We start from the raw sequence: 24,542 nt of genomic DNA, 5'->3' as shown, positions 1-24,542 counted from the left end.
GATTTTTCTATTTAATTAAATATAATTAATGTATATTTATAGTGTATGATTGTTATATATTACATTTTAACTAAATCACAAAATTATAAATTAAGCAAATCTCGCAACTCCAAGTAGCGATATTTAAACGCAAGGCCCTATTCTTGTGGAAACGCGTGGCAGCAAAATCTCGCTACTCCAAGTAGCGAGATTTGCTTAATTTACAATTCCCAACCTTAATACATGTGGTAAAATCTCGCTACTTGGAGTAGCGAGATTACGTCAGAGTCATTCTGGGAAATATTTCCCATAAAGAGGTATTATTTAATATATTTAAAAAAAAGATAATTTGGGAAAAAACTCGGGCTTTGTCCTCTTCCTTTATTATTATTATTATTATTTATTATTTATATAAAGTATTGTAATAGTATTATTAATTATTTTTATTATTAATAAATTATATTTTATTATTTATTATGAAAGAAGAAGCAAGTTCGAATTCAATATCCATGTGGACCCCACACGGTCTTATGGGCCTTGCACAACTTCGAGATTCATGTGAGTCCCACATAACTCCAATAGGCTTCATATGATCTTGTGGGCCCTACACAGCTTCGAGACTCATGTGAGTCTCACACAATTTTGTGGCCCCACACAACTTTGAGACCCCATATGCGCTGGATGTGGAAAATATCACCTATATTGTAAAATTTATGAAATATATACAAAAATACCTATATTATTATTATTATTATTACATATTTCTATAATGTATGTCAGTTTAAAATATTATTTTATATACATGTACTTATATTTGTACACTAATTGTGTCTATTATGTTTATCATATGATATTTTACTTTGACTAAGCTGACCTTCAGGGAGCGACTGAGCGGCAATGGTTTTTGAATACTTGTTTATATAAGATCTTTCTTAAATATCAAGTATGAAATTAAGGATCATAATAGAGAAACACTTTCATACTAACTTAATGATCATTTTTTTATTATTATTATACTCTACTCGTATATATATTTTTAAGGTCATTACATAAAGTCTCAACCACCATAAATAAAAAAGTTTTACACTCGAATAATAGTTAATCAAAATAATATGTACAATATGCATGATCATAAAATTTCAACTTTTAAGTTATATTATAAAAAACTATTAGTTTGTTTTATAAATTTATATTTTTGCTATCACGATAATTTATTTATTGAAATATAACAATAACATCTAATAATAATATTGCATGAGACATTAATGTCGGACAGTGCCACAGATCTAAAAAGTAAGTGCAATTCAATTTAAAAAATACAATTTTTATGTGTGAATTTACATAGAACTTACATAGATTCTTGTGTTTTATAAAAATTTATCAGAGAGCCTAAAATTATTAATATGCTAAATTTCAATACTTATAATTTAGTAACCTTTTCATTAAATATTAAGAAAAAATTATTATTTTTAATTAAATTATTAAAAAAAAAGAAATATTAAGAGAGATCTGTTCCTATATTTCTTTTAAATAGATCCTAGATGCGATTATCTTTTGCCTAAACAAAATATTCGAGTAAATTACAGAGAGTAATTTTAAGCCGTACTTCCTTGGATATGTTGTTAGAAGAGTAACGCATTTATAACACAGTACGAGGCTAGGAGCCCGTCCAGACAGCCCCGACTCTATAGTGGCAGCAGGCAAATGCGCAGAGCGCACAGGGCACACGTTAACACGACCTCCCCTCTCGGGTATTTTTTTTTTCTTTTATACTTTTTATCATCCGAAGGCGCCTTGGATGTGATCTCTGGAATTCCAGTTTTCCTGCGTTCATTAATCTTGCGAGGGGCGTCGTAGTCTCACTCCCATCTCTCTCTCTCTCTCTCTCTCTCCCCGGAGGTTGAGGGTTCCGTCGCTGCTTCGGATCTCGCAGCGATCAGAATCCGTGCAGGTTTTTTCGCTTCTGTATGGTGACCTCAGATTAGAGACTCAAGACTTTAATCACATCTGCGGATCGCTTTTCAGATCTCTAGGATTCGATCTAGCTACCATGGCAGCTGCAAATGCTCCGATCGCCATGAAAGAGGCCTTAACGGTGAGTCCCCCCCCCCTCTCTCTCTCTCTCTCTCTCTCTCTCTCTCTCGTCCCAATTGTCCACATCCTTTCGTTCAATTCATTTCGGATGTCTATGGCCTAAGCTGAGTTTACAATGGACGCCTGCGTTTTAAACTGAAGCCTTCATGTTTGTAGAATTTCGGAGGCTAGTCTATCTTCTTTGTTCAGATTCTTTTATGTCGTTACCATGCTTGATTTGTTGTCTCAATATCGTTCCCCTTGGGTTATTTGTGTGACAATTCTCATAGATCTGATATACACGGTGCCTGATTGGATCCGCGCGCATTACGTACTATTAATAGTTAACGGTGCACGATCTATAGTTTTGATATTAAGAAGTTTTACTACTCATTGTGTGCGTGAAGTAGTGTAGGTGTACTGTTTTAAATAAGAAAGAACGGATTTGAGTGGTAATTGTGTTTGATCTTGTATATATTTGCAGCTGCCAAGCGTTGGGATTAATCCACAGTTTATCACATTTACACATGTTACAATGGAGTCGGATAAGTATATATGTGTTCGAGAAACAGCACCACAAAACAGTGTTGTTATAATCGATATGAGCATGCCAATGCAGCCCTTGAGAAGACCCATCACTGCGGACTCTGCTCTGATGAACCCTAATTCCAGAATTCTTGCTCTTAAAGGTAGGATTATTCCAGATTTTTGTAGCTCTCATGTGCATTCACTTGTTTTTCAGTCATTGTAATACCTCATTGGTATATAATTTATGCATACTAGTTTCTACTGCAAGCTAATCACTAATTATTTTTAGCATTTTGAGTTTAACTCAAATGCGCCTTTTTTTTTTTTAAATACATTTTCTAAAGCAATTATTTAATGTTGCATGGATATGAGGACTCTAAATTTGTTTGATTTGGCTCACTAAGGTGTTCTCGCTGCAGTGATAAACATTGCTTCACTGAATATTGTTTATCTTAAGATTGCATGCTAGTTAACACTAGTTGGAGTAAAAGTGATAATCCTTTTGTCTAAATAGGAAATAATAACTAAAATGACAAGATACATTGATATGACTGCGCCTTTTCATCACATGCATTGTTGCTTTTGTGATTCTTTGCTTCACGGATATTTTGCTTCTAGGTTGAATTTTAATTTGATGCACTTAATGCTGTAGGTTGAATAACACTACTACATAACAGCAGTTTCCAAGTGATCTCACTTTTTTAGGGGAGGGGGAGGTTGGATGCTGTCAAGTGTCCACTCTTGTGCATATTGCTCTGTATATGCTATATTTTGTGATCCAGTATTTTCTCTTTATTTCTTTCCTTCATTTTCTCAAAGTTAGGAAATGTCGTAGTGCTAGTGCTCTTTAAGTTGGTGACTAAATATTTAGTGGGCTTCTCAAAGTGAGAAGGAAATTTGAGCGTTGAATAGTTCGATGTTGCATTCCTCTCCATTTATACTAGAGGATCTGATCTCTAATTTGAAAGGAGTTTACCTTGTATGCACAATTTTAATTTAAAAATGTTGGGAAGAAACAAGACTAACCGAAAAATCGTGGAAACACAATCGGAAGTTCTTTCTCTCCCAATTAACAAAATCAGTTCTCATGATATGACAATAGCACAAAAATATATATTTTCAACGGCACAAAATCAGCCTAAAAATAATCATAAATATCAATCATAGGAGACAAAATTTTATGTGAAAAACCCTTTCAAATGAAAGGGGAAAAACCACGAAACTTCAGAGTCCACTCAAAAACTTCACTATGATAAAAGTGGGTACAAGATCTCAATTTTCAGCTATCACAATGAGTATATAATTCTATTTTTAGCTAACAACAAGAGATCTTAAAAATCATAGAGGGAAAGTTGATTTCGTCGTCAAAATTAATGCCCATACCAAGTATTTGATTCATAACTCCTTGAAATTCATTCAGATGATTAGCCATAGATGTCCCTTTTTTATATTTCAGTTGCATCATCCTTTTAAGCAAGAATATTTTATTTTTGCTAGTCTTTGAAGCATATAAGTTTTCAAGTTTGTTCCACAGAGTACGTGCATGTGTCTGTTGATCAATGTGATTGTCAACATTTTCCTCAACGAATTGCTGAATAAAACCACACACTTGCCGATTCCCAAACTCCCATTCCTCATTAGTCTTAGATTCAAACTTTTGAGTAGCAAAAATAGGAAGATGCAAAACCTTCACAAATAGAAGGTCTTTCATTTTATTCTACCACAATTGATAATTTGTGTCATTCAAAAGAATCATTCTACTTGTGCTAACATCCATAATTACACAAGAATACTGAACCTTGCTCTCATACCAGTGTGTTGGGAAGAAACGAGACTTATCGAAAATTGCGGAAGCACAACCGGAAGTTCTTTCTCTCCCAATTAACAAAATCAATTCTTATGATATGACAATAGCACAAAAATATATATTTTCAGCATCACAAAATCAGCCTAAAAATAATTATAAATATCAACCACACGAGACACACAATTTTACGTAGAAAATCCCTTCAAATCAAAGGTTATAAACCACGGGACTGGAGAGTCCACTCAAAAACTTCACTATGAAAAAAGTATGGGTATAAGATCTCAATTTTCAGCTATCACAGTGAGTACGTAACTCTATTTTTAGCTAACAACAAGTGATCTTAAAAATCAAAGAGAGAAAGTTGAGAATTTCACCAAAAAACGTGGTTACAGTTCAAACCCGATGCCTGACGCCATAGTGCTTGGAAGACCAATTTGACTGCTCAAAGTTAGCATCTTTGAGTCCTCTATCTACTGACGAAAAATCAGCTCGATTGGACCATGGATGACACTCCATTCGTCGGATGATCAAAACTGCACATTATTGCAAAAACCCAGATTTCTTCAACGTGGTTACTGTTCAAAAGTCGATATTTGACACCACTGTGCTTGGATGGCCAATCCGACTGTTCAAAATTAGCGTCTATGAGTCCTCTATCTATTGAGAAAAATTCAACTCGATCGGATCACGGATGACCCTCCAATCATCAGTTGATCTAAATTACACATTATAGAAAAAACCCAGATTTTCTTTTTTGCTTCTCCCTCTTTCTACCGCACACTTTCTCCCACTTTTTTGATGGAATTCTACAATGTCAACCCTAATTTTCTTACTTAAATGAGGCTCAAAAAGGCCTCTAAAAAGCCCAATGAAGAGCCCAAAAAAATGGGCTAAAGGGTTGAATGGGTTTCTCCACGTAGGAGGGATACCCAAACCCAACAAAAAATGCATACTCCATTGCCTCACATTTTAGATTATGTTGTATTGGGCATGACTGCCTAAGACCACGACAACAATCCTTCTTCCCATTAATTTTGGTTTTATCTTAAAAAAATAAAAAATTATACAAATAATTAGAAATATGGATTTAAGTGACATTTTTTTTTTATTTGTTTGGGGGCTTGTTTTATTAGTGAAGCTAATGTGCTGGGAGAAATTATTCTTAAACACAAAGGCCTCTTGAGTGGTCATTTTTTTAATATTTTCATAGCTTCAAACTTGTTTAGCAGATAAATTATTTGATGTAGTTCTATATCAATTTTTATTGTCAGTTGTGTTACAGGTGCTAGATATAAATGAAATTTTATATCATGTTCAATTCATGCCTCACTTTTGATGTCTTTCATTTATTCTTACTTTTGCCTTATGAATTTTGAACTCCTTTTGAAGCCCAACTTCCGGGAACAACTCAGGATCACTTGCAAATATTTAATATTGAGATGAAAGCAAAAATGAAGTCTCATCAGATGCCTGAGCAGGTGACAATTTTAATTTTTAAGCATCTCTGCTGCATTTTGTGAGCTCTAAAAGAAGTCTGTGTTTTTGTTTTTGTTTTTTTTGTTTCTTTTTTCTCTTTCTATTTTCTTTCTGTGATAAAAGTTATGTTAGCTGAACCAGACGTGCATGATTTGTGCATAGATTGTCTTTTGGAAGTGGATTACCCCAAAAATTTTGGGCATGGTCACGCAGACCTCTGTTTATCATTGGTCGATTGAAGGTTAGAAACCTTTATTTTCCCTCATGGCTGCATAAGGTTATGTTTCACCTTTTTCCGTAAAGTCGGTCTAACTGCTTCTCCCATGTAGGTGACTCTGAACCTGTAAAGATGTTTGAGAGAACAGCTAATTTGGTGAACAATCAGATAATTAATTATCGATGCGATCCTTCGGAAAAGTGGTTGGTTTTGATTGGAATTGCTCCTGGTTCGCCTGAGGTATGTGGTTAACATTAGTATGTTCCCTGCTATGCTGTCATTATATAGTCAAGATAGTTGTTTATTCTTTGAATGCATGATGTAAGGTTGTAGGTTGGGACGCACACAATGTGTTTGCAATGTCTGGTGTTGCTTTCACAAACTCATGAACACATTTTCTACCCAAAAAAGAGTGAAGTATGGGCAGCAGTTGGCATTGTGCTGTAACATATATTTGCTTTCAATATATGCCTTGAGATCTAGTCTGGTGTAAACTGAAGCCTGTTTGATAATATGTTCAAACCTAAGTACATTGCCTTTGTCTCAGTGCTGATTTATGTTCAAGGATGAAGGGTTGCCACCATTTAGTAATTTAGAGTATTGCCCGATTACATTTTCTTTCACAAACAGATGGGATTTGTCACAGCTGGTTTTTAGATGGAGTAATGGTATGTTTTTGAATTCATGATGAAGAACCCCTATCCACGAAAAATCTCAAATAAAAAAATCATGGATTCCATGATGGTACTAAAACCAATGGCATGTGCCTATACAACTGCTAGAAGTATCTTATTTTGTTTATTTTGTGGGGTCACTATTTGTATTACTAATTTCCTTTCTCCTTTTTGTAGAGGCCACAACTTGTCAAAGGGAATATGCAGCTTTTCTCTGTGGATCAGCAGCGGAGTCAAGCTCTGGAAGCACATGCTGCATCGTTTGCCTCACTAAAAGTGAGAGTTCCCCCTTTCATCATTTTCTATGGTCTTTAGCCTTTTTTGTATATCTGTATTACTACTGCCCTTCCTTTTGCTACACGAGTTTGTGATCCTTTTTGTATTTCTTGCACAGGTTGCAGGGAATGAGAATCCTTCTACCCTTATTTCTTTTGCCACAAAGAGCATCAATGCTGGACAAATTACGTCAAAGCTGCATGTCATTGAACTTGGTGCTCAGCCAGGTCAGCCTATATTTTAATAATATTATTATGATTTTTATTTCTCCTCTTTCTTCTTTTGCCTGATGTGATGAGCATGAAGTTGTCTGGCCCTCTATTCTTTTTTATTCCTAACTAGCTGCCCATGATTCTATACCATTTATCAGACATCTGATGTGTGATTGTTAACTTATATGTTAGTATTTTTCTGGGGCTGTACTGGACCAAGATATTCATGGCTAGTTATCTTGGAGATGAACTGGGCCTGAGCTACATCATGCATGGCGATCATAGGCTTAACGCTTGGCATTAAATTAATTTGTGGGATTTCTAATTCTGAAGAGGATTACTATTTCATCGTTTGAAGAAGTCTTTGACATTTTTTGAATTTTGACTTCAATCTGGCTTTGGTGTTAATAGGGGTCAGTGGCAAATAAGTCTCAGGCTTTCAAATCTTTTGTAAGGCGGCATTTAGTCCTTGGAAAGAATAGGAATTGGAATGCATTGTAATTAGAAATGGTATGGTAGACTTATGCTGCATGGTTCCTCCCGTGTTCAAAGAATAAAGAATTTGCTTTTTCTTTGCGTGTCTTCATGCCTCACTCAATTTGCTGTGGAAAATTGAGACCAATAGGATTAGATTTATTAGTTCCTTTAATTTTTAGTAAAATTTTGAGAGGGTAACACTAAATTGGACTTTACCCCTGTAAAGAAATTATGGTAGAAGCTCTTCCCCCTGAGCAAAAATTTTTGTAGTGGCTCAGCCAAAACACGACATGGTTGGAAAATACAAAATATCATAAATATCATCATTTTCACTTGAAAATAAAAAGGCTTAGAAAATTATAATCCATAATAACATCCTTCCAAAATAGCATAGGAAAAATCTAATTCTAAAGTAAAACATCATTCATAAATAATGCACATCTGCTTTATCCACATAAATTCCCGACGGCTTGTACTAACTGCACAAATGTTGGAAATTTTAGGTCCAATGACATGTGTGAGTGGGAAGAGAGGCATGGAAGCAAATGTTCAGATGCTTTATGATTTCTGTCCTCCATTAGCCGTCCAATTTAAATAGCTCTCATCCACCATATATTTTTAAGGAAGAATTAAGCTCCATATATTAATCATTGCTGGAGAATGGCATTGCCTTACAAAACATTTGCACACTGTCAGACAATAGACAAAACAAGCACAAGCAATATGTGAAAAAACATCCACAAGCTCAAATAAAGCAGCAAACTAAGAAAAGATCAGGTTTCCTGTGCAGAACATATTTTGATATCACCTGCAACTTGAGCAGCTATCAAATCTGGGTTAACTTCTTTATCCTCTAAGAACAATCCATTGCTTGCTTTCCATAAGTTGTAGATAGCAGCAGTCCATGCCATGTTACCTTTTTCCTCATGACTTTTATTTCCAATGGCTGAAAATAACCCCATATTTTCATCCCAATTTGTTTCAGATCTTTGAAGAATCAAATTGCACAAGTTTTTTGATATGCTTGACTTAATGTATTGCATTGAAAGAAAAAATTTCTCTGGTTTCTGGCCAAGTAACACAAATTATGCATGTAGGATCAGAATTTTGCCCCATGTAACTACTCTGTCTAAGGTTTTGACTTTGAGTCTGTTTTTGATAGCTAGCCACGCTATAAAAGCATGTTTGAGAATGCTCTGTTTTGTCCACAGAGTTTTAATCTACGAAACAACATTTTTGATATTTCTCATCCACCACCATACTGCTCATATCAGCCATTTCTTTCCCATTGACCATCACTCTAGCGGAGTGTGTGACTATGCCCAAAACTAGGGATTCTAAAATGCTAGAAACATTAGCATTGTGTTACTAGAAGCTGCCACATCCTTTCCATCTTGTGCCTCTTCCTGTCACCCCTTTTCTGCCTTTTGGAGCTACTAGCTGATGCCCTATATGAGTAATGAAACTGGGTCACTGACTCACTGTAAATCTCGACAACATCATCCCCATAATGATTAAGGTTTGCTACTTCATTTGCCTTTCCTCTTCAATATTATTTATAGCATCCATATATGTTTTTTCAACATACTTTTGATACTGTCTTTTTCATATACCTCTTTAAGAGCTTCAAAGAGTGGAAGGTGACTGTACAACCCTCTCCTTTCCTTATGCCTCTATGATTAAAATGCCACAACAAATTTAAATGTTGAGCAGTGTAGATGTTCAACTTGTTGGTTGCTACTAATAACACTTGATAAACTCACCTTGCGCCAATCATAACAAGATTGCTTCATGCACAAAATCATTTTCCCGGTGTTAGCATATGTGAACCACTTTTGCTGTAGTAATTGCCGACAAGTATATCCTTATAATTTAAAACTTACAAAATCTAGAAAATTAGTCATGGAAACTGAAAGAAGTGGGAATTGTTTTGCATTTCAACTGCATGTGCATAATCTTCCCTCTCTAAGTGGCTAAAATTCATTGAATTTATGTGTTTTAATTGCATGATGAGCAAGTTCATGCATTCCCTAGTTTTGATAGGGACTATATTGTATCCTGGCTTGCCTAACGAAGGGCAACCTGTAAATACAGGAAATTTTATACCTTGCAATCTTGTCTAAGATGGCATAAGGATACACACATCATCTTTCTACAAGACACTTACATCAAAACCATCAAATGCAGAATCTGAGCATTTGACTCACTCTCATCTACTTCTGAGTCGATCAAATTCAATATGCCTAATTACTGTAATAAAAATGGCCCAGCAGTTTGTCTCCTGGTCCCATTTGAGGAGGTTTAGGGATCGAATTCCCTTGGTGAGGATCCTCCTGAGTTTCAGTAAGGGAGTGGGGGATTTTTGGGGCAGGGGTAGGAGGGGAGGTTTGGTGGGGTTGTTGCTGTTGTATGCCACAGCAGTCCTTATCTTAAAAAAAAAGAGACCGTAGCAAAGATTTTCTACTTCTTACCAAGTACATTGACTGCCTATCCCAACATATGCACACAAGATAGATCTTCCAAAGAACAAAAGTCATTTGGGGCCCTGTGATGGAAAACAGCTATGTGAAATCACTGGCTTACTGCCAAGAGAGAAATTGAAACAGAATTAGAAAAGGAGAAAAAGATGCTGGATTTTTTTTTTTTGGGGACAAGGGTCTACCATGGTCAGCTTCTTGTTCTAAATCAAATCTCTTCTGCTTGGAAAAAATTCAGTCTCAAAATTGAAATGTTGTAGGATTAAAAATAGAAAGCAACAAACTTTTGCGGCAGCGAACTAAGTGAAGAGCATAATTGGGAATTAGTGTCAATAAATTTTGAAGGCTTTGGGTGTCTTCTAGCACATGCCTACCTGTGCTTGTAGTGTCTTCAAGTTGAGTAACTTTGACATGAACAATATTACCATATTCTTTTCCTTGGTTTTCTGGTAGAACAGGCTCCAAATTAATCTTCTTGCTATTATAGTGAAAGACAGTTATGTTCTCATGTCTTTTGAGTAATACACAAATAATCCAACCAAGGAGAAGCAAGGAGCAAATGGCCTATGGGTATGATATCTCACCAAACATTATTAAAATGATCATCCATTTGGATAGGAACCAGAACCCCTCTCGCTAGCATGTAAAGTAGTGTTATCAGCCTAACATTTCATATAAGGCTGTGGGCGAGGTTCTAAAGCTGCATACAAGTAACATCATTTTAAGAAAACACATTCACAGGACACCTCTCACCAATTGCGATTTTGCAAACATTTTCTCCACACTTAAGGTAGAAAAAGTTCCCAAGGCATGAGAAAAGGCATTCCTTTTTCCAATAATTTGTCACCATGTTGCTGATTTTTTTTAAAAATTTTTAAATATATATTGCAGCTATATATCACCAAACCTTTAACACAGTTTGCCCCAGATTTTTCAATTTCTGTAAATCTATCTCCAATTCATCTTTAATCTTGAGTAATGAGTATCATGCAGAAACTAAACATTCCGATTAGAAAACTCATAATATGAAACAATGGAATTTGATTCTTGATGCTAGCAGTGGCAATTGACTCTCCAAAATGCTGATGGTACAAGGCAGTCCAATTTCTAGCAATTCATGAATGCAAAATATTGTGTCTGGAATCAAGTTATTGTGCTGCAAATCAAAATTTCAAATGTAGGATTTCAGTCACATGTACGCTACATGCTGGGGAGAAACAGGCTAGAAAACTGGGGATTTTCAAGGGCGGATGGCTGGGGAATCTTAGCTGGTGCATGGGGCTACACATATTGTTGGATGGCAATGAAATTTGGGGAAGGGGCTGATCGGCAATGTCTGTTTCCAATGGTAGCTGTTGCTAAACATACTTGGAAAGTGGATTACGAAAGTGTAGGGCAGTGACAGTATGTTTCTGGTTATTATATGGTGCAGTGGGCAGTTCTGCAATTAACAGTGATAAGTGTATAATCGAGGAGGGAGGGTGAGGGAGAGGGAGGAGAGAGGAAAGAAAATCAAAGATGGAGAAGGAAAGAAAATCAAAGATTGAAGCTATCTCATCATTATTCTTTGGAATTGGAATAGCTGCCTGGTCCAGGTCACAATTTGTATCTATGGAATTCCTGAAGTGATATGTTCTGGAGAGACCATATATTCTTCTTGCTCATTAATAATGACTACATTTTTTCCCCAAGCACCTTATTGATCACAACACCAAGAAATTGATGCTAAAAATCTTTCTGAGAATGTACTTAGCACTTATGGTATGCATGCTTCTTGAGCACAATTTTTGCAATTGCAAATATGAAAAGCTAGAAATCAATGAAGTATTGAAGAACTTATACTGTTAAGTTTGTTGGGCTGGAGTTTGAATTATACGCACTTTAAAATGTGTATGGACAATTTTTGTTTCCTGTCGAAGTAAGCTAACCCACTGAGCTTAGTAGTTACAATAGGAGTAGAGCTACTTGGAAACAAGATTGAGTTGGACTTTGACAAAGGTGCATTTTGAAACCTTGAATCAAGCTCAAGCTGTGGAACTCAATGCAAGGTGTTTGGCTCAAACTGAGCTGGAAACATGTCTAGCTTCCACAAGTCCAAGGCCAAATACAGAACACTGTGCTATCTGGCTTATCCTGATTGAGTACAAGAAGCTCAAACTTTGAAGACTTTGAAATAAGAAACTTGACAATGAATGAAAAAAAAAATTACAGCTTTACTTTCATTCACATTTCAGTATTTTTAGAATAACTGTTTGTCAGCTTTTTCATTATGAGGTTATTGAGCTGAGTAATCAAGCAAGTGGTTGTCAAATTGGAAGGTGCCCGTTGCAATTATTTTAACTTCCCATGGATGTGGAAATGATGTTTGCCCTGTTCTATAGTGTAATTAATATGTTGAAATTATTATGCTGTTTGTATTCTTGCATTGTTCATCTTAAAATAATATTTATACATGTTCTAACTTGCAAAAGCTGTTAGCAGGAAGGCCAGCATTTACAAAGAAACAAGCAGATCTCTTCTTTCCTCCAGATTTTGCTGATGACTTTCCAGTTTCTATGCAGGTATCACCTCTGTTAATGCTTTTACCTTGTTCCTGGAAGTGTTGCATCAGTATTAACTTTCAAATTTGCTTTGTGGCAGATATCCCATAAATACAGTTTGATTTATGTGATCACCAAGCTTGGATTACTATTCGTTTATGACTTGGAAAGTGCGACTGCAGTATACAGGAATAGAATTAGTCCTGATCCAATATTTTTGACAGCGGAAGCTTCATCTGTTGGAGGTTTCTATGCCATCAACAGGCGAGGCCAGGTTTTGCTTGCAACTGTGAATGAGGCAACAATTGTGCCCTTTGTCAGTGGCCAAGTATGTTTCTTATATTTATTTTGCTCCTTTTAATGCTAATACAGAATGGATGATTTTGTTTATGTATGTTATCTGATTATTGTTACAGCTGAACAATCTGGAGCTTGCTGTCAATCTTGCCAAAAGAGGAAATCTTCCTGGTGCCGAGAATTTGGTAACTTTACAGCTGATTTATATTTATATATGTGAAAAATTGACATATAATGGGGATTTTTTTTAAAGAGATGATCAAAATGAACTGATTTAATATTCAGAACTATAAGTGCCAGGACTTGCATGATGCATGCAAAGTAGTAGCGTCTTTAAACTAGGCTCATTTCATTTTACAGTATCATGTTTGTATGCTTATCCATCACGTATTGTCTATGCTGTCAACCCCTTAAAAATTATTTTAAAACAACATGGTATCTAGTGATAAGACATATTGACAGCTGTGTATGCTATGTTGAAATTCTGTTTTACCATATGGTGTAAGCATCACATTCTGGCTATGCCCTCAACCCCTTAAAAAATATTTAAAGACCGCATCATATCTAATCATAGACATATTGACATATGTGTTTGCTTTGTTGAAATTCTGTTTACCATGTGATGACATAGACTTATATCATTAATGACCATATCAGTATTTGTTTTCTGCATAACAAGAATTTGCTCACCTGTCAACTTTGATATACCTCAGGTTGTCCAGCGCTTCCAAGAATTGTTCGCCCAAACAAAGTATAAAGAGGCTGCTGAGCTTGCTGCAGAATCTCCACAAGGGATTCTTCGTACACCTGACACAGTTGCTAAATTTCAGGTATGTATTTTATGTTGGCAATCATATGCATTTCATTTCTTTGTGTTCCCTTTTGATCTCTTGGCTAACTTTGTTATAATAGATCACATAATTGCTAATACTATCAAACAATGCCATCGAACTTGCTTTTTAGGTTTTTTGGCAAAAAAATTATAACAACAACAACAACAACAACAAAACCAAGCTTTAGTCCCACTAAGTGGGGTCGGCTATATGAATCCTTTTTCGCCAATTTATGTGATCATGAACCATTTCTTTTGATAGATTTAAGGATATTAAATCCTTACTCACTATCTCCTCCCAAGTTATTTTAGGTCTACCCCTACCCCTCCTATTGCCCCCCACAATAACTAAGTCACTCTTCCTCACAGGTGCACTATAAGGCCTACGTTGCAAGTGTCCATATCATTTGAGTCGTCCTTCCCTTATCTTAAAAAAATAAAAAAAATAAAAAAATTATAACTTATTCTTTTTTTATTGGTTTTGGGGGAGGGGTTTAAATGTGGCCCACATCTTGGTCAGTAGAATATTGGACTACTTGAATTTGCATTTCCTGCAGAAAATTCCAAATGTGCTTGGCTTCGAAGGGAATTGACCTTAATGGATTTTTTTTTCCTCCCTCCTATCTCTGGTTCTATAGTGTTTTGGAATCTGTAAGAGAAAGTTGTAAATTGATTTTCTCATCAGTAAAGGTGTAAAGTACCTTACGACGTGTTCTGTAATTGTTGCAGAGTGTTCCTGTGCAAGCTGGGCAAACACCACCTTTGTTGCAATACTTTGGAACTCTTTTGACGAGAGGAAAGCTTAATGCATTTGAGTCATTGGAGTTATCACGCCTTGTTGTAAATCAGAACAAAAAGAATCTTTTGGAGAATTGGTTGGCGGAAGACAAGCTGGAATGTAGCGAGGAGCTTGGAGACCTTGTGAAGGTTGTGTTTGTGTGTGTGCACATATTTTTTCCATCTTTAGGCTGTTATTCAGCATCTGTTCTCATTCTGCCTAATTTGAGTTTTTTCCTTTTATACCTTTTTGATATTGATAACCAATTTTTCATTGTAGACTGTCGATAATGACCTTGCACTCAAAATTTATATTAAAGCCCGAGCAACTCCTAAAGTAGTTGCAGCTTTTGCTGAACGGAGGGAGTTTGATAAAATCTTGATATATTCAAAACAGGTGAGGCATCTTGAAACTAATAAACTCTTTATTTGTTTCCTCTCGGGCACAAAATTGGACTATTGGTACCACGGATATTGTTATTGAAACTGTGAAGAGATTGTAAATTTTTGTTTTTTGTTTTTCTGTTTTTTTTTTTTTTTGTGATATGGGTAGCTGCTATTTTCTTCTCCTTATTATATATATTTTTCACTATTGAGTTCTCAGTTTTCTCATGGCTTTTTGGTTGTTGTAGGTTGGGTATACACCTGATTATTTGTTCCTCCTTCAAACAATTCTCCGATCTGATCCCCAGGTATGCATAGCCTGGGAATTATATTGTTGGTCAACTTGTCTATTAATTTGAGCTGTTGGAGCTATATATATACTGTACAGTGTACATAATCAGCATTCTTCAAAATTCCAATTGTGTAGTGTTTGAGGGTTTATTTATTTGGGTAGAAGCAATCAAATCCTATGAATGTTTTCCTTCATTAGATTCATTCTTTTAAGGAGGATTTCTTGTGATCCTTGTATTTCTCTCTGGAATAAAATTTCTTCTTTTTTCTAAATAAGAAGAATCTGAAGGCAGATGATGTTTAAATTTGATTTTGTATTGCAGGGAGCTGTGAATTTTGCTTTAATGATGTCTCAAATGGAAGGAGGTTGTCCAGTTGATTACAACACTATAACTGATCTTTTTCTTCAGGTTTGTTGAGCTTCATTTTGCTTTCACCATTGACTTTTTAATATCAGGTTTTCCATTTTTGCTTTTTTGTGCTTCAATGTTGTTGCTGTTATCTAAATTACAAATGACATTATTTGTTCATTTTCTTTAGAGGAACATGATCCGTGAAGCAACAGCCTTTTTGTTAGATGTTTTGAAACCGAATTTGTCAGAACATGGTTACCTTCAAACAAAGGTTATTTATCTTTTGAGAGGTCCTGTGATTTTTCCAGTTATTGTACACATACTTGTTTTCTTCTCCTTATATTTTCAGCTTTTCAGGTTCTGGAGATCAATTTAGTAACATTTCCAAATGTTGCTGATGCAATCCTTGCGAATGGGATGTTCAGTCATTATGATCGTCCTAGAATAGCCCAACTTTGTGAAAAAGCTGGTCTTTATGTGCGAGCTCTTCAGGTAAAGAGTCTCCTTTCTACTTATTTTATCCTCTTGATATTTTTTTAAAGTGCAGTAAAAATTAGCCCCTGAGCTAAACATTTTACATCTTGTGTAGCATTATACTGAGTTACCAGATATTAAGCGCGTCATTGTGAATACACATGCAATAGAGCCTCAGGTTTGTCTGCTACATTGCCTCTCTTTCTCGGCATGCATATAAGTTTGTAGAACTGCTCTTTAATATTGTAGACCTTTGCAGTCACTCGTTGAGTTTTTTGGGACTCTTTCACGAGAATGGGCTTTGGAGTGCATGAAGGACCTTTTACTTGTCAATCTAAGAGGCAATCTTCAGATAATTGTTCAGGTAGGAATTGTGTTTGCTAGCATTGACTTTTGATTGGTTATTAATCTTTGAACTTTTAGCAACGCTCACTGACATGTATGTGCAGACTGCCAAGGAATACTCTGAGCAATTGGGTGTTGAAGCGTGTATAAAACTCTTTGAACAATTTAAGTCATATGAAGGGCTGTACTTTTTCCTGGGGTCATATTTGAGCTCCAGGTAAACTGTCTTGAAAAAAAGTGATTTTCTTTGCTAATTATCACATTGATGGAAGCTCTCAAAATTTTTGGTGATTTTCATTTTATCTTCGTTTTGTTTTGGGTACAGCGAGGATCCTGATATCCACTTTAAGTACATTGAAGCAGCTGCTAAAACTGGACAAATCAAAGAGGTTGAGCGTGTGACAAGAGAATCAAACTTCTATGATGCTGAAAAGACAAAGAACTTTCTGATGGAAGCCAAGCTTCCAGATGCACGGCCACTTATTAACGTATGCGATCGGTTTGGTTTTGTGCCAGATCTCACCCACTATCTATACTCAAACAACATGCTTCGATATATTGAAGGTTATGTTCAGAAGGTACAAGTTTTGCAAAGCTTTTTGGTCATTGTTTGGAATTATGAAGTCTTGTGGGTGCTTCAACCATTATATGAATTCCAGTCAATTATCTGGCTTTTCAAGTTTAATAAAGTTTTAATTTATCTATCAAAGTAGTTGAAAATAAGTTGTTGATCTGTCTTTTCCTTCTTTTAATAGGTGAACCCAGGGAATGCTCCTTTAGTTGTGGGACAGCTGCTAGATGATGAGTGTCCTGAAGATTTCATCAAGGGTCTAATTCTTTCTGTCCGATCTTTACTTCCAGTTGAGCCACTTGTGGAGGAATGTGAGAAGAGGTCTTATGTCCCCACCTCATACTCCATTTCAAGATTTCCCTTCATCTTACTTCAGTTTTCATACTTTTCTTGGCATTTTCAGGAATCGGCTGCGTTTACTCACTCAGTTCCTGGAGCATCTTGTGAGCGAGGGAAGCCAAGATGTACATGTTCACAATGCATTGGGTAAAATCATTATTGATAGCAACAACAATCCTGAGCACTTCCTCACAACCAACCCATACTATGATTCACGTGTTGTGGGTAAATATTGTGAGAAACGTGATCCTACGCTAGCAGTTGTTGCTTACCGGAGAGGGCAGTGTGATGATGAACTTATTAATGTTACCAATAAGAACTCTCTGTTCAAACTGCAAGCCAGGTTTGTCATTGGTTGGGTTGTTGCATTTGTTATGCATTTGTAGGTTTATATGGTTCTTCGAGATTAATTTTCCCTATGTCCATTCCAGATATGTTGTTGAAAGGATGGATGGTGATCTCTGGGAGAAAGTTCTTGACCCTGAGAATGTCTATAGAAGACAGCTCATTGATCAAGTTGTATCTACTGCTTTACCAGAGAGCAAGAGCCCCGAGCAAGTTTCTGCTGCTGTTAAAGCTTTCATGACTGCTGACCTACCTCATGAACTGATAGAGCTTCTTGAAAAGATTGTGCTTCAAAACTCTGCATTCAGTGGGAATTTTAATCTTCAGAACCTGCTTATCTTGACTGCTATCAAGGCAGATCCATCTAGAGTTATGGATTACATTAATAGGTTAGATAACTTTGATGGACCTGCAGTTGGGGAAGTGGCTGTGGAAGCCCAACTCTATGAAGAGGCATTTGCAATTTTCAAGAAGTTCAACTTGAATGTCCAAGCTGTTAATGTCTTATTGGATAATATCCGAAGCATTGAAAGGGCTGTGGAGTTTGCGTTCCGGGTTGAGGAAGATGCTGTTTGGAGCCAGGTGGCCAAGGCTCAACTGAGGGAGGGCCTGGTGAGTGATGCAATCGAGTCATTTATTCGTGCAGATGATGCAACTCAATTCTTGGATGTTATTCGTGCAGCAGAGGATGCAAATGTCTACCATGATTTGGTGAGGTACCTTCTGATGGTTAGGCAAAAGGCCAAAGAGCCCAAGGTGGACAGTGAGCTCATTTATGCATATGCTAAGATTGATAGGCTGGGTGATATTGAAGAATTCATTCTCATGCCTAATGTTGCTAATCTCCAAAATGTGGGTGATCGGTTGTACGATGAAGCCCTCTACGAGGCTGCAAAAATAATATTTGCTTTTATATCTAACTGGGCCAAGTTAGCTTGCACTCTTGTGAAGCTGAGACAGTTCCAAGGTGCTGTAGATGCGGCACGAAAAGCCAACAGCTCAAAGACATGGAAGGAAGTTTGCTTTGCTTGTGTTGATGCTGAGGAGTTCCGTTTAGCTCAAATATGTGGGCTCAACATTATTATCCAGGTGTCATGTTTATACCTTACTCTGTAGTTTTGGACTTGAACTTCTAGTTTTCGACTTAATATTAGGACCTGAACATATCATCATAGTTTCTTTATAATTTTTGTTCAGTGGTCTTTTTCTCATAATTTTTGAATATGAAAATTATAGGTGGATGACTTGGAAGAGGTCAGTGACTATTACCAGAATAGAGGTTGTTTCAATGAGCTAATATCACTCATGGAGAGTGGTTTGGGGTTGGAACGTGCACATATGGGCATCTTTACTGAGTTGGGAGTCCTGTATGCTAGATATCGTCCTGAGAAGCTAATGGAGCACATAAAATTATTTTCGACACGGCTCAACATTCCCAAGCTTATACGAGCTTGTGATGAGCAGCAGCACTGGAAGGAACTTACCTATCTGTATATCCAGTATGATGAGTTTGATAATGCTGCAACTACCATAATGAATCATTCCCCTGAAGCATGGGATCATATGCAGTTTAAAGATGTCGCAGTCAAAGTTGCTAATGTAGAGCTATATTATAAGGCAGTGCACTTCTACTTGCAAGAGCATCCTGACCTTATTAATGATCTTCTTAATGTGCTTGCTCTTCGTGTGGACCATACACGTGTTGTTGACATAATGCGAAAGGTATTTACCTTATCATTACAACATGGTTTTGTTTACAGGGATTAAATAAAACTCAAGTGTGGGTATGTGTGTTTTTGTGGTTTTCAGGCTGGTCACCTGCATCTTGTGAAGCCGTACATGGTTGCTGTTCAGAGCAACAACGTTTCTGCTGTAAATGAGGCTTTGAATGAGATATATGTTGAAGAGGAGGACTACGAGAGGCTGCGCGAATCAATTGATATGCATGATAGTTTTGATCAGATAGGCCTTGCTCAGAAGGTAATGCATTGTTATTTCATTGTTTCTTTTCTATTTGTGATTTGCGTTTTACAAGGTCCCCTGACATGTGTTTGAGAGCAGATTGAGAAACATGAGCTCCTTGAGATGAGACGTGTTGCTGCTTATATTTATAAGAAAGCTGGTAGATGGAAACAGTCTATTGCATTATCAAAGAAAGACAACCTGTACAAAGATGCCATGGAGACATGCTCACAGTCTGGTGACCGTGAACTTGCGGAAGAGCTGCTTGTTTATTTCATTGAACAGGTAACAAACTTGAACTAGATTTCATATTCTTTTAAAACTTTTAATTAATGTGTATTCTTCCCGTGTAGAAGCAGGAATGCATTTTTAGGTAATATTATATCTATGCAATCTTGGTTTAAGCATAGTGATGGTTCTAAGCGTCTGCTGATCCTGTTCTGATTGAGAACCGTGGATCTCCCTGACCCCACTGCTATATTTTTCCACCTGAACCATGCCTTAGGGGCTCTAAGTTTTGATAGATGTTTTACCACCTGAATGATTACCCTAAAACGCACACATGAATAGTTGTGTAGACTTCTGTTTGCCCAGTATTTACTGCAGAGGATTATTCTGGAATATTTTATTGTCAAAGAAAGAATGATTATTTTCATTGAAAGACGACACTGAGAAAGTTTTTATTACCTTTGAAAGATGAACATTTGTGTTGTAAAAGTTAAGTTGATTTCATAATATCAAGAAAAAAACACTTTCTGGATGATTGTGCAGTAATAGAATTTAATGTGGTAAATGGACGGCTGCTTACAGTAATAAAATCATGAATCAAGGTATGAGAATAGACAGAATCAGAATTTTGATGAATCAGAAGGTTAAGCGTTTTATAGAAAGTTGGAATCTCTATACATATATGAATTGTAGAGCTAAATATATTATGTACTGCATGGTTGAACCATAACTTATCTTCTGTCTTTTTTTTTTTGTTTTTTGTTTACTTATTAATATCCTAAAATGTACCAATACACATTCTAAACTTGAATAAGCAAAGTTATTATTACTTGACCTTATTTGCCCAGCTACTTTCAATAATCAATAGTAAGATGGAGAGTAAATGTTATATATGGAGAAAGAACTAAATTACATTTTATGCAAGGAAAAATAAGCTATAAAGATTTAGTTAATTGTATAAAAAGTAGAAGAAAAGCGTATAAATGCAGTGCATGTGTCTGATGACAAATGTAAATAAATTGGATTCAAGTAACTTAATCCCGCTCCCCTGCTGAGCGCTTTCTATTTTTCTTCTCCCAACAAGACCAGATTCAAGCAACTAAATGACCTTGCTCCCACATGACTGCACTTATTGAGTGCCCTCCTATGAAATAGAGAAGTTTGTAACTTTTAGCATATGGTTGCACTTAGATTGCAGTGTGAATGGTTGGTCAAGTAACAAGAACCGAGACAAAGCTGTGTGAGGGTCATTTTGTGTGCATAACATGTTACTGAATGGCTGCATGCTTTGCACCAATGAGCATGGAAAGTCTAAAAGATAGAATATAATGTGTTTCTATTGAAACAGTCATTGAAATGTCATTTTTTACAATTTACCTTGATTATGCGGAACATGTGTGCCCTTGTAATTGGAAACTAGGTAAGAAGATGGCTGAATGTTGTAAACCTTGGACATTGGAAACCAAGATTGCTTACTTTGGTTGAACTAATTTTTGAAAGACGTTTGGTTTTTGGTTACTGACCTAAAAAAATGCTGCAATTATCTGGAAAAGCACCCACACACTATTCAGTTTGCTCATTCAGCTTGGTCTTCTAACTCCAGTGTTTATTTGGTTTAATATCTGTGTATTGTGGTGGTCTTCCTATATTTATTTATTTATTTATTTTTGGTTAATGTTTGTGCAGGGAAAGAAAGAGTGCTTTGCATCTTGCCTCTTTGTTTGTTATGATTTAATTCGTCCAGATGTTGCACTTGAACTTGCATGGATGAACAATATGATCGACTTTGCCTTTCCATATCTGTTGCAGGTAATCTGCTTAACTCTTCTCTAATATAAGCTTTTGACATTTTCTCCTGCTCTAGTGAGCTTGTTAACTGAGATGATAGGTCAAGCTTGGCCAAGCAAGAATTTTATAGTGTAGGCTTGGTTTTCTTTATTATTTTAGCACTTGTATCACATTTGCTGTGAATTACAACAGTCACTGTTTTATGCCTTGAATGCTTATCTGTGCTTTTGCTTTCCTCTTCTGGGTTACAAGTGATGCCTGGCTAACGCAATAACTCTCAGGGTGGGGTTAAAGCAATCTGGTTCCTGGCTACTTTGCCTGAGCCCTGACTTTTTATTCCCTTCTTGAGTGTGTGGGGTGATAATTTGGGTCATTAAAATCCCTGTTGAATCTTATTCGTGGTTTTCTTTTGATTTCGCTTTGCTGCAGTTTATCCGTGAATATACTGGTAAAGTTGATGAACTTGTTAAGGACAAAATTGAGGCTCAAAATGAAGTCAAGGCTAAAGAGAAGGAAGAGAAAGATGTAATTGCACAGCAGGTACTTGCTCGGTGACATTATAATGAATGCAGTGCCCTGTAATAGTTGCACCCTGCTCTCCTGTTTTGGCAGGAAGTGGTCTTCTCTCTCGCTTTTTTTTTTTAATAGCTATCTCTGCTCATGCTGAGTTATAAAAGGCGAAGAAGGCCTTTTAACCTTTAAAAGGCGAGGTGTAAGCCTTAAGGCGTTGGGGTGTATGCCTTTTAAGAATTTATTTTTAAGATTAAAAAAATATAAATAAATTTTATATATTTTAAAAATAAAGAAAAATTAAGAAAATCACAAATATAAAGTAAGAAGGAAAATATATGTACTTTGCAAACTACTTGGCCATTCAAAAATTGCTAACCTGAATACATGATATAAATCATGACGAGATAGTCATACTATTACAAAGTTCAAACTATTTTCATGATCTAAGATACAACTCTCTATTATTTTGGAAAGATTGAGGTTCAAGAGTTCTAGAAATCAACTCATATTATGTGATTCCTTTTATACAAACATGTAGTTAAAATATTTTAGCCAATTTTTACTTGAGAATCACACACCCAATATGTGTAAGCCTCAACTAAAAAGGCCCAAAAGGTGTGCCTTTGTAAAAATGCGTTAGCCTCAGCATATAATGCATTAGCCTTTTTGATTATAGTTATTTTAGATTGAGCCTCAAGGTGTTTTAGGCATATTGTGCCTTGAGCCGAGCCTCGATTGAGCCTTTTAAAACACTGCTATTTTCTAGCATTGCCTTCTACCTTTGCTTTTTTCTAGATTTTGTCTGCCACTTGTTTTCTTTTTGAGATCCTCTTTTATTTATTCTTTGAAATTATCTAATGAAAAATAAATTGATGTGAGAATGTGTGTTTTGTTTCCAGAATATGTATGCCCAGCTACTGCCTCTTGCTTTGCCTGCACCACCAATGCCAGGTATGGGGGGAGGAGCAGGGATGGGAGGATTTGCGGCTCCGCCACCTATGGGTGGAATGGGAATGCCGCCCATGCCACCTTTTGGGATGCCTCCAATGGGAAGCTATTGATCATATACTCAGTAACTGCCCTGATAGGGTATTTGCTTCGTGAAGGAGGGGGGTGCACAGCGCAGGACAGGTTTTGCATTGAGGGGATGGGTGTGGTTTGCACCTTCAATTTTTTTTGTGTTCATTTGTTTTAATGGGGGGTAGAATGTAATTGTTGTTGGGAATAATGTTCCTATTGTCCCTTTTTTATTTTAATTTTTTAGTTTAAAATCATAGGGGTGTGATATATTTCTTTGTAATATTCTTTGGGTAGAGGCATTTTTTGCTAGTGGAAGAGGGCAAGCTGAGGATTTTCTTTGTTGTACTAATGTTCCTGTGGTGCGGCCCCCTTAATTTGGTCTGAGTATTATATACGGAACATTATACTGATTGATTGTAAGGCATCGGCTTTAATATGTTGTGCTTCAAGTTCGTCCCATAGTTTATTTATTTTTTTGTACTTTTTTTTACTGCACTTATTTTGTGTTCCATCATTCTGTTTTAGTTTATATTTGTAGTTTCTCTAACCTTATGTTTGGGAGAAGTTATGGAATGAGAAATCCATGCTCCCCAATGGACCATAAATGGGGTTGATGCCTAGTAAAATTGGATGAGAAATTATGAGCTATTGTTGGGGGGGAGGGGGGACTAGGTCTACTATTCATATTTGGAGCTGGCTTGGTTATCTCAACTTCTACCTGTAGGCCAATCAATTACTACGGTGTTCAAGGTTGTGTGGACTGTTGAAAAGAAAAAAGGGCTGAAAGATGTCTTGAAGTTTGGTATGTTTTTTGAGATTTCAAAAATTTTTGGAACCTCTTTTTGGAGGTTCTAAGAGTTGTAAAGATCTTTGTTGCACTTGTCTGAAAAGATATAATTTGATTTTTTCTGTATTTTATAAGAAAACAAGTTTTTAAAGGTTGTCTCAAATAAGACGTCAAGCAAGATTTATGATATTTATAAAATATGAAAATTTAAAAATTTCAAAGAAAGTAAGCTTGTGAAACTTCTTGGGGAATTATTGTAAGAAAAATTGTTTAGGGGTTGTTTGGTATTATTGCCAAAAATTAGAGAAATGAAAATTAGGAACAATAAAAAATTAAAAATAAAAACTAAAAATTAGAAATTAGCAACTTAGTTAACATTTATAAAAATAATATAAATTAAAAATTTGATAAAAAGTGCTTATTTTCATCTTTAAATCAAATAATATAATTGAAATATGATTAAAATAATAAAATTATGATTAATATTTATGAAAAAATTA

General features: G+C 36.0%; 1 protein-coding gene across 4 annotated transcripts; it reads left to right on the top strand.

Moving 5' to 3' along the window:
* The first annotated feature begins 1,644 nt into the window (after positions 1 to 1,644).
* LOC131165680 (clathrin heavy chain 1) lies at positions 1,645 to 23,714 on the top strand. Of its 4 annotated transcripts, none has more exons than XM_058123673.1 (31): positions 1,645 to 1,730; positions 1,879 to 2,074; positions 2,537 to 2,741; positions 5,777 to 5,865; positions 6,026 to 6,104; positions 6,193 to 6,320; positions 6,932 to 7,030; positions 7,149 to 7,257; positions 12,678 to 12,757; positions 12,837 to 13,064; positions 13,153 to 13,218; positions 13,747 to 13,863; positions 14,595 to 14,792; positions 14,923 to 15,039; positions 15,275 to 15,334; positions 15,641 to 15,727; positions 15,858 to 15,941; positions 16,028 to 16,162; positions 16,260 to 16,322; positions 16,404 to 16,508; positions 16,594 to 16,706; positions 16,815 to 17,067; positions 17,245 to 17,381; positions 17,464 to 17,742; positions 17,831 to 18,833; positions 18,981 to 19,466; positions 19,554 to 19,724; positions 19,806 to 19,991; positions 21,621 to 21,743; positions 22,152 to 22,262; positions 23,135 to 23,714. In XM_058123673.1, exons 1-31 carry the CDS (start codon positions 1,684 to 1,686, stop codon positions 23,294 to 23,296), a joined length of 5,316 nt encoding a protein of 1,771 aa, XP_057979656.1. In that variant the 5' UTR covers positions 1,645 to 1,683; the 3' UTR covers positions 23,297 to 23,714. The 4 variants fall into 4 exon arrangements, with proteins under 4 accessions (XP_057979656.1, XP_057979655.1, XP_057979658.1 ...); XM_058123672.1 differs by having other exon boundaries at positions 12,675 to 12,757; XM_058123675.1 differs by having other exon boundaries at positions 1,650 to 2,074.
* The last annotated feature ends 828 nt before the right edge of the window (positions 23,715 to 24,542 follow it).

This window comes from Malania oleifera, chromosome 10 (assembly GCF_029873635.1).
Source record: "Malania oleifera isolate guangnan ecotype guangnan chromosome 10, ASM2987363v1, whole genome shotgun sequence".
In the NCBI taxonomy this organism is placed as follows: Eukaryota; Viridiplantae; Streptophyta; class Magnoliopsida; order Santalales; family Ximeniaceae; genus Malania; species Malania oleifera.
Note: the sequence above shows the minus strand (reverse complement) of the source record. Positions and strands in the feature narration are given on the sequence as shown.

Excerpts from the sequence above, each read along its gene's own strand:
- LOC131165680 (XM_058123672.1), top strand. The coding sequence starts at position 1,684 with ATGCGCAGAGCGCACAGGGCACACGTTAACACGACCTCCCCTCTCGG. Across the intron at positions 17,068-17,244 it reads TTGAAGGTTATGTTCAGAAG|GTGAACCCAGGGAATGCTCC; the intron begins GTACAAGTTTTG and ends TTCTTTTAATAG. Across the intron at positions 19,992-21,620 it reads TTGTTTATTTCATTGAACAG|GGAAAGAAAGAGTGCTTTGC; the intron begins GTAACAAACTTG and ends ATGTTTGTGCAG.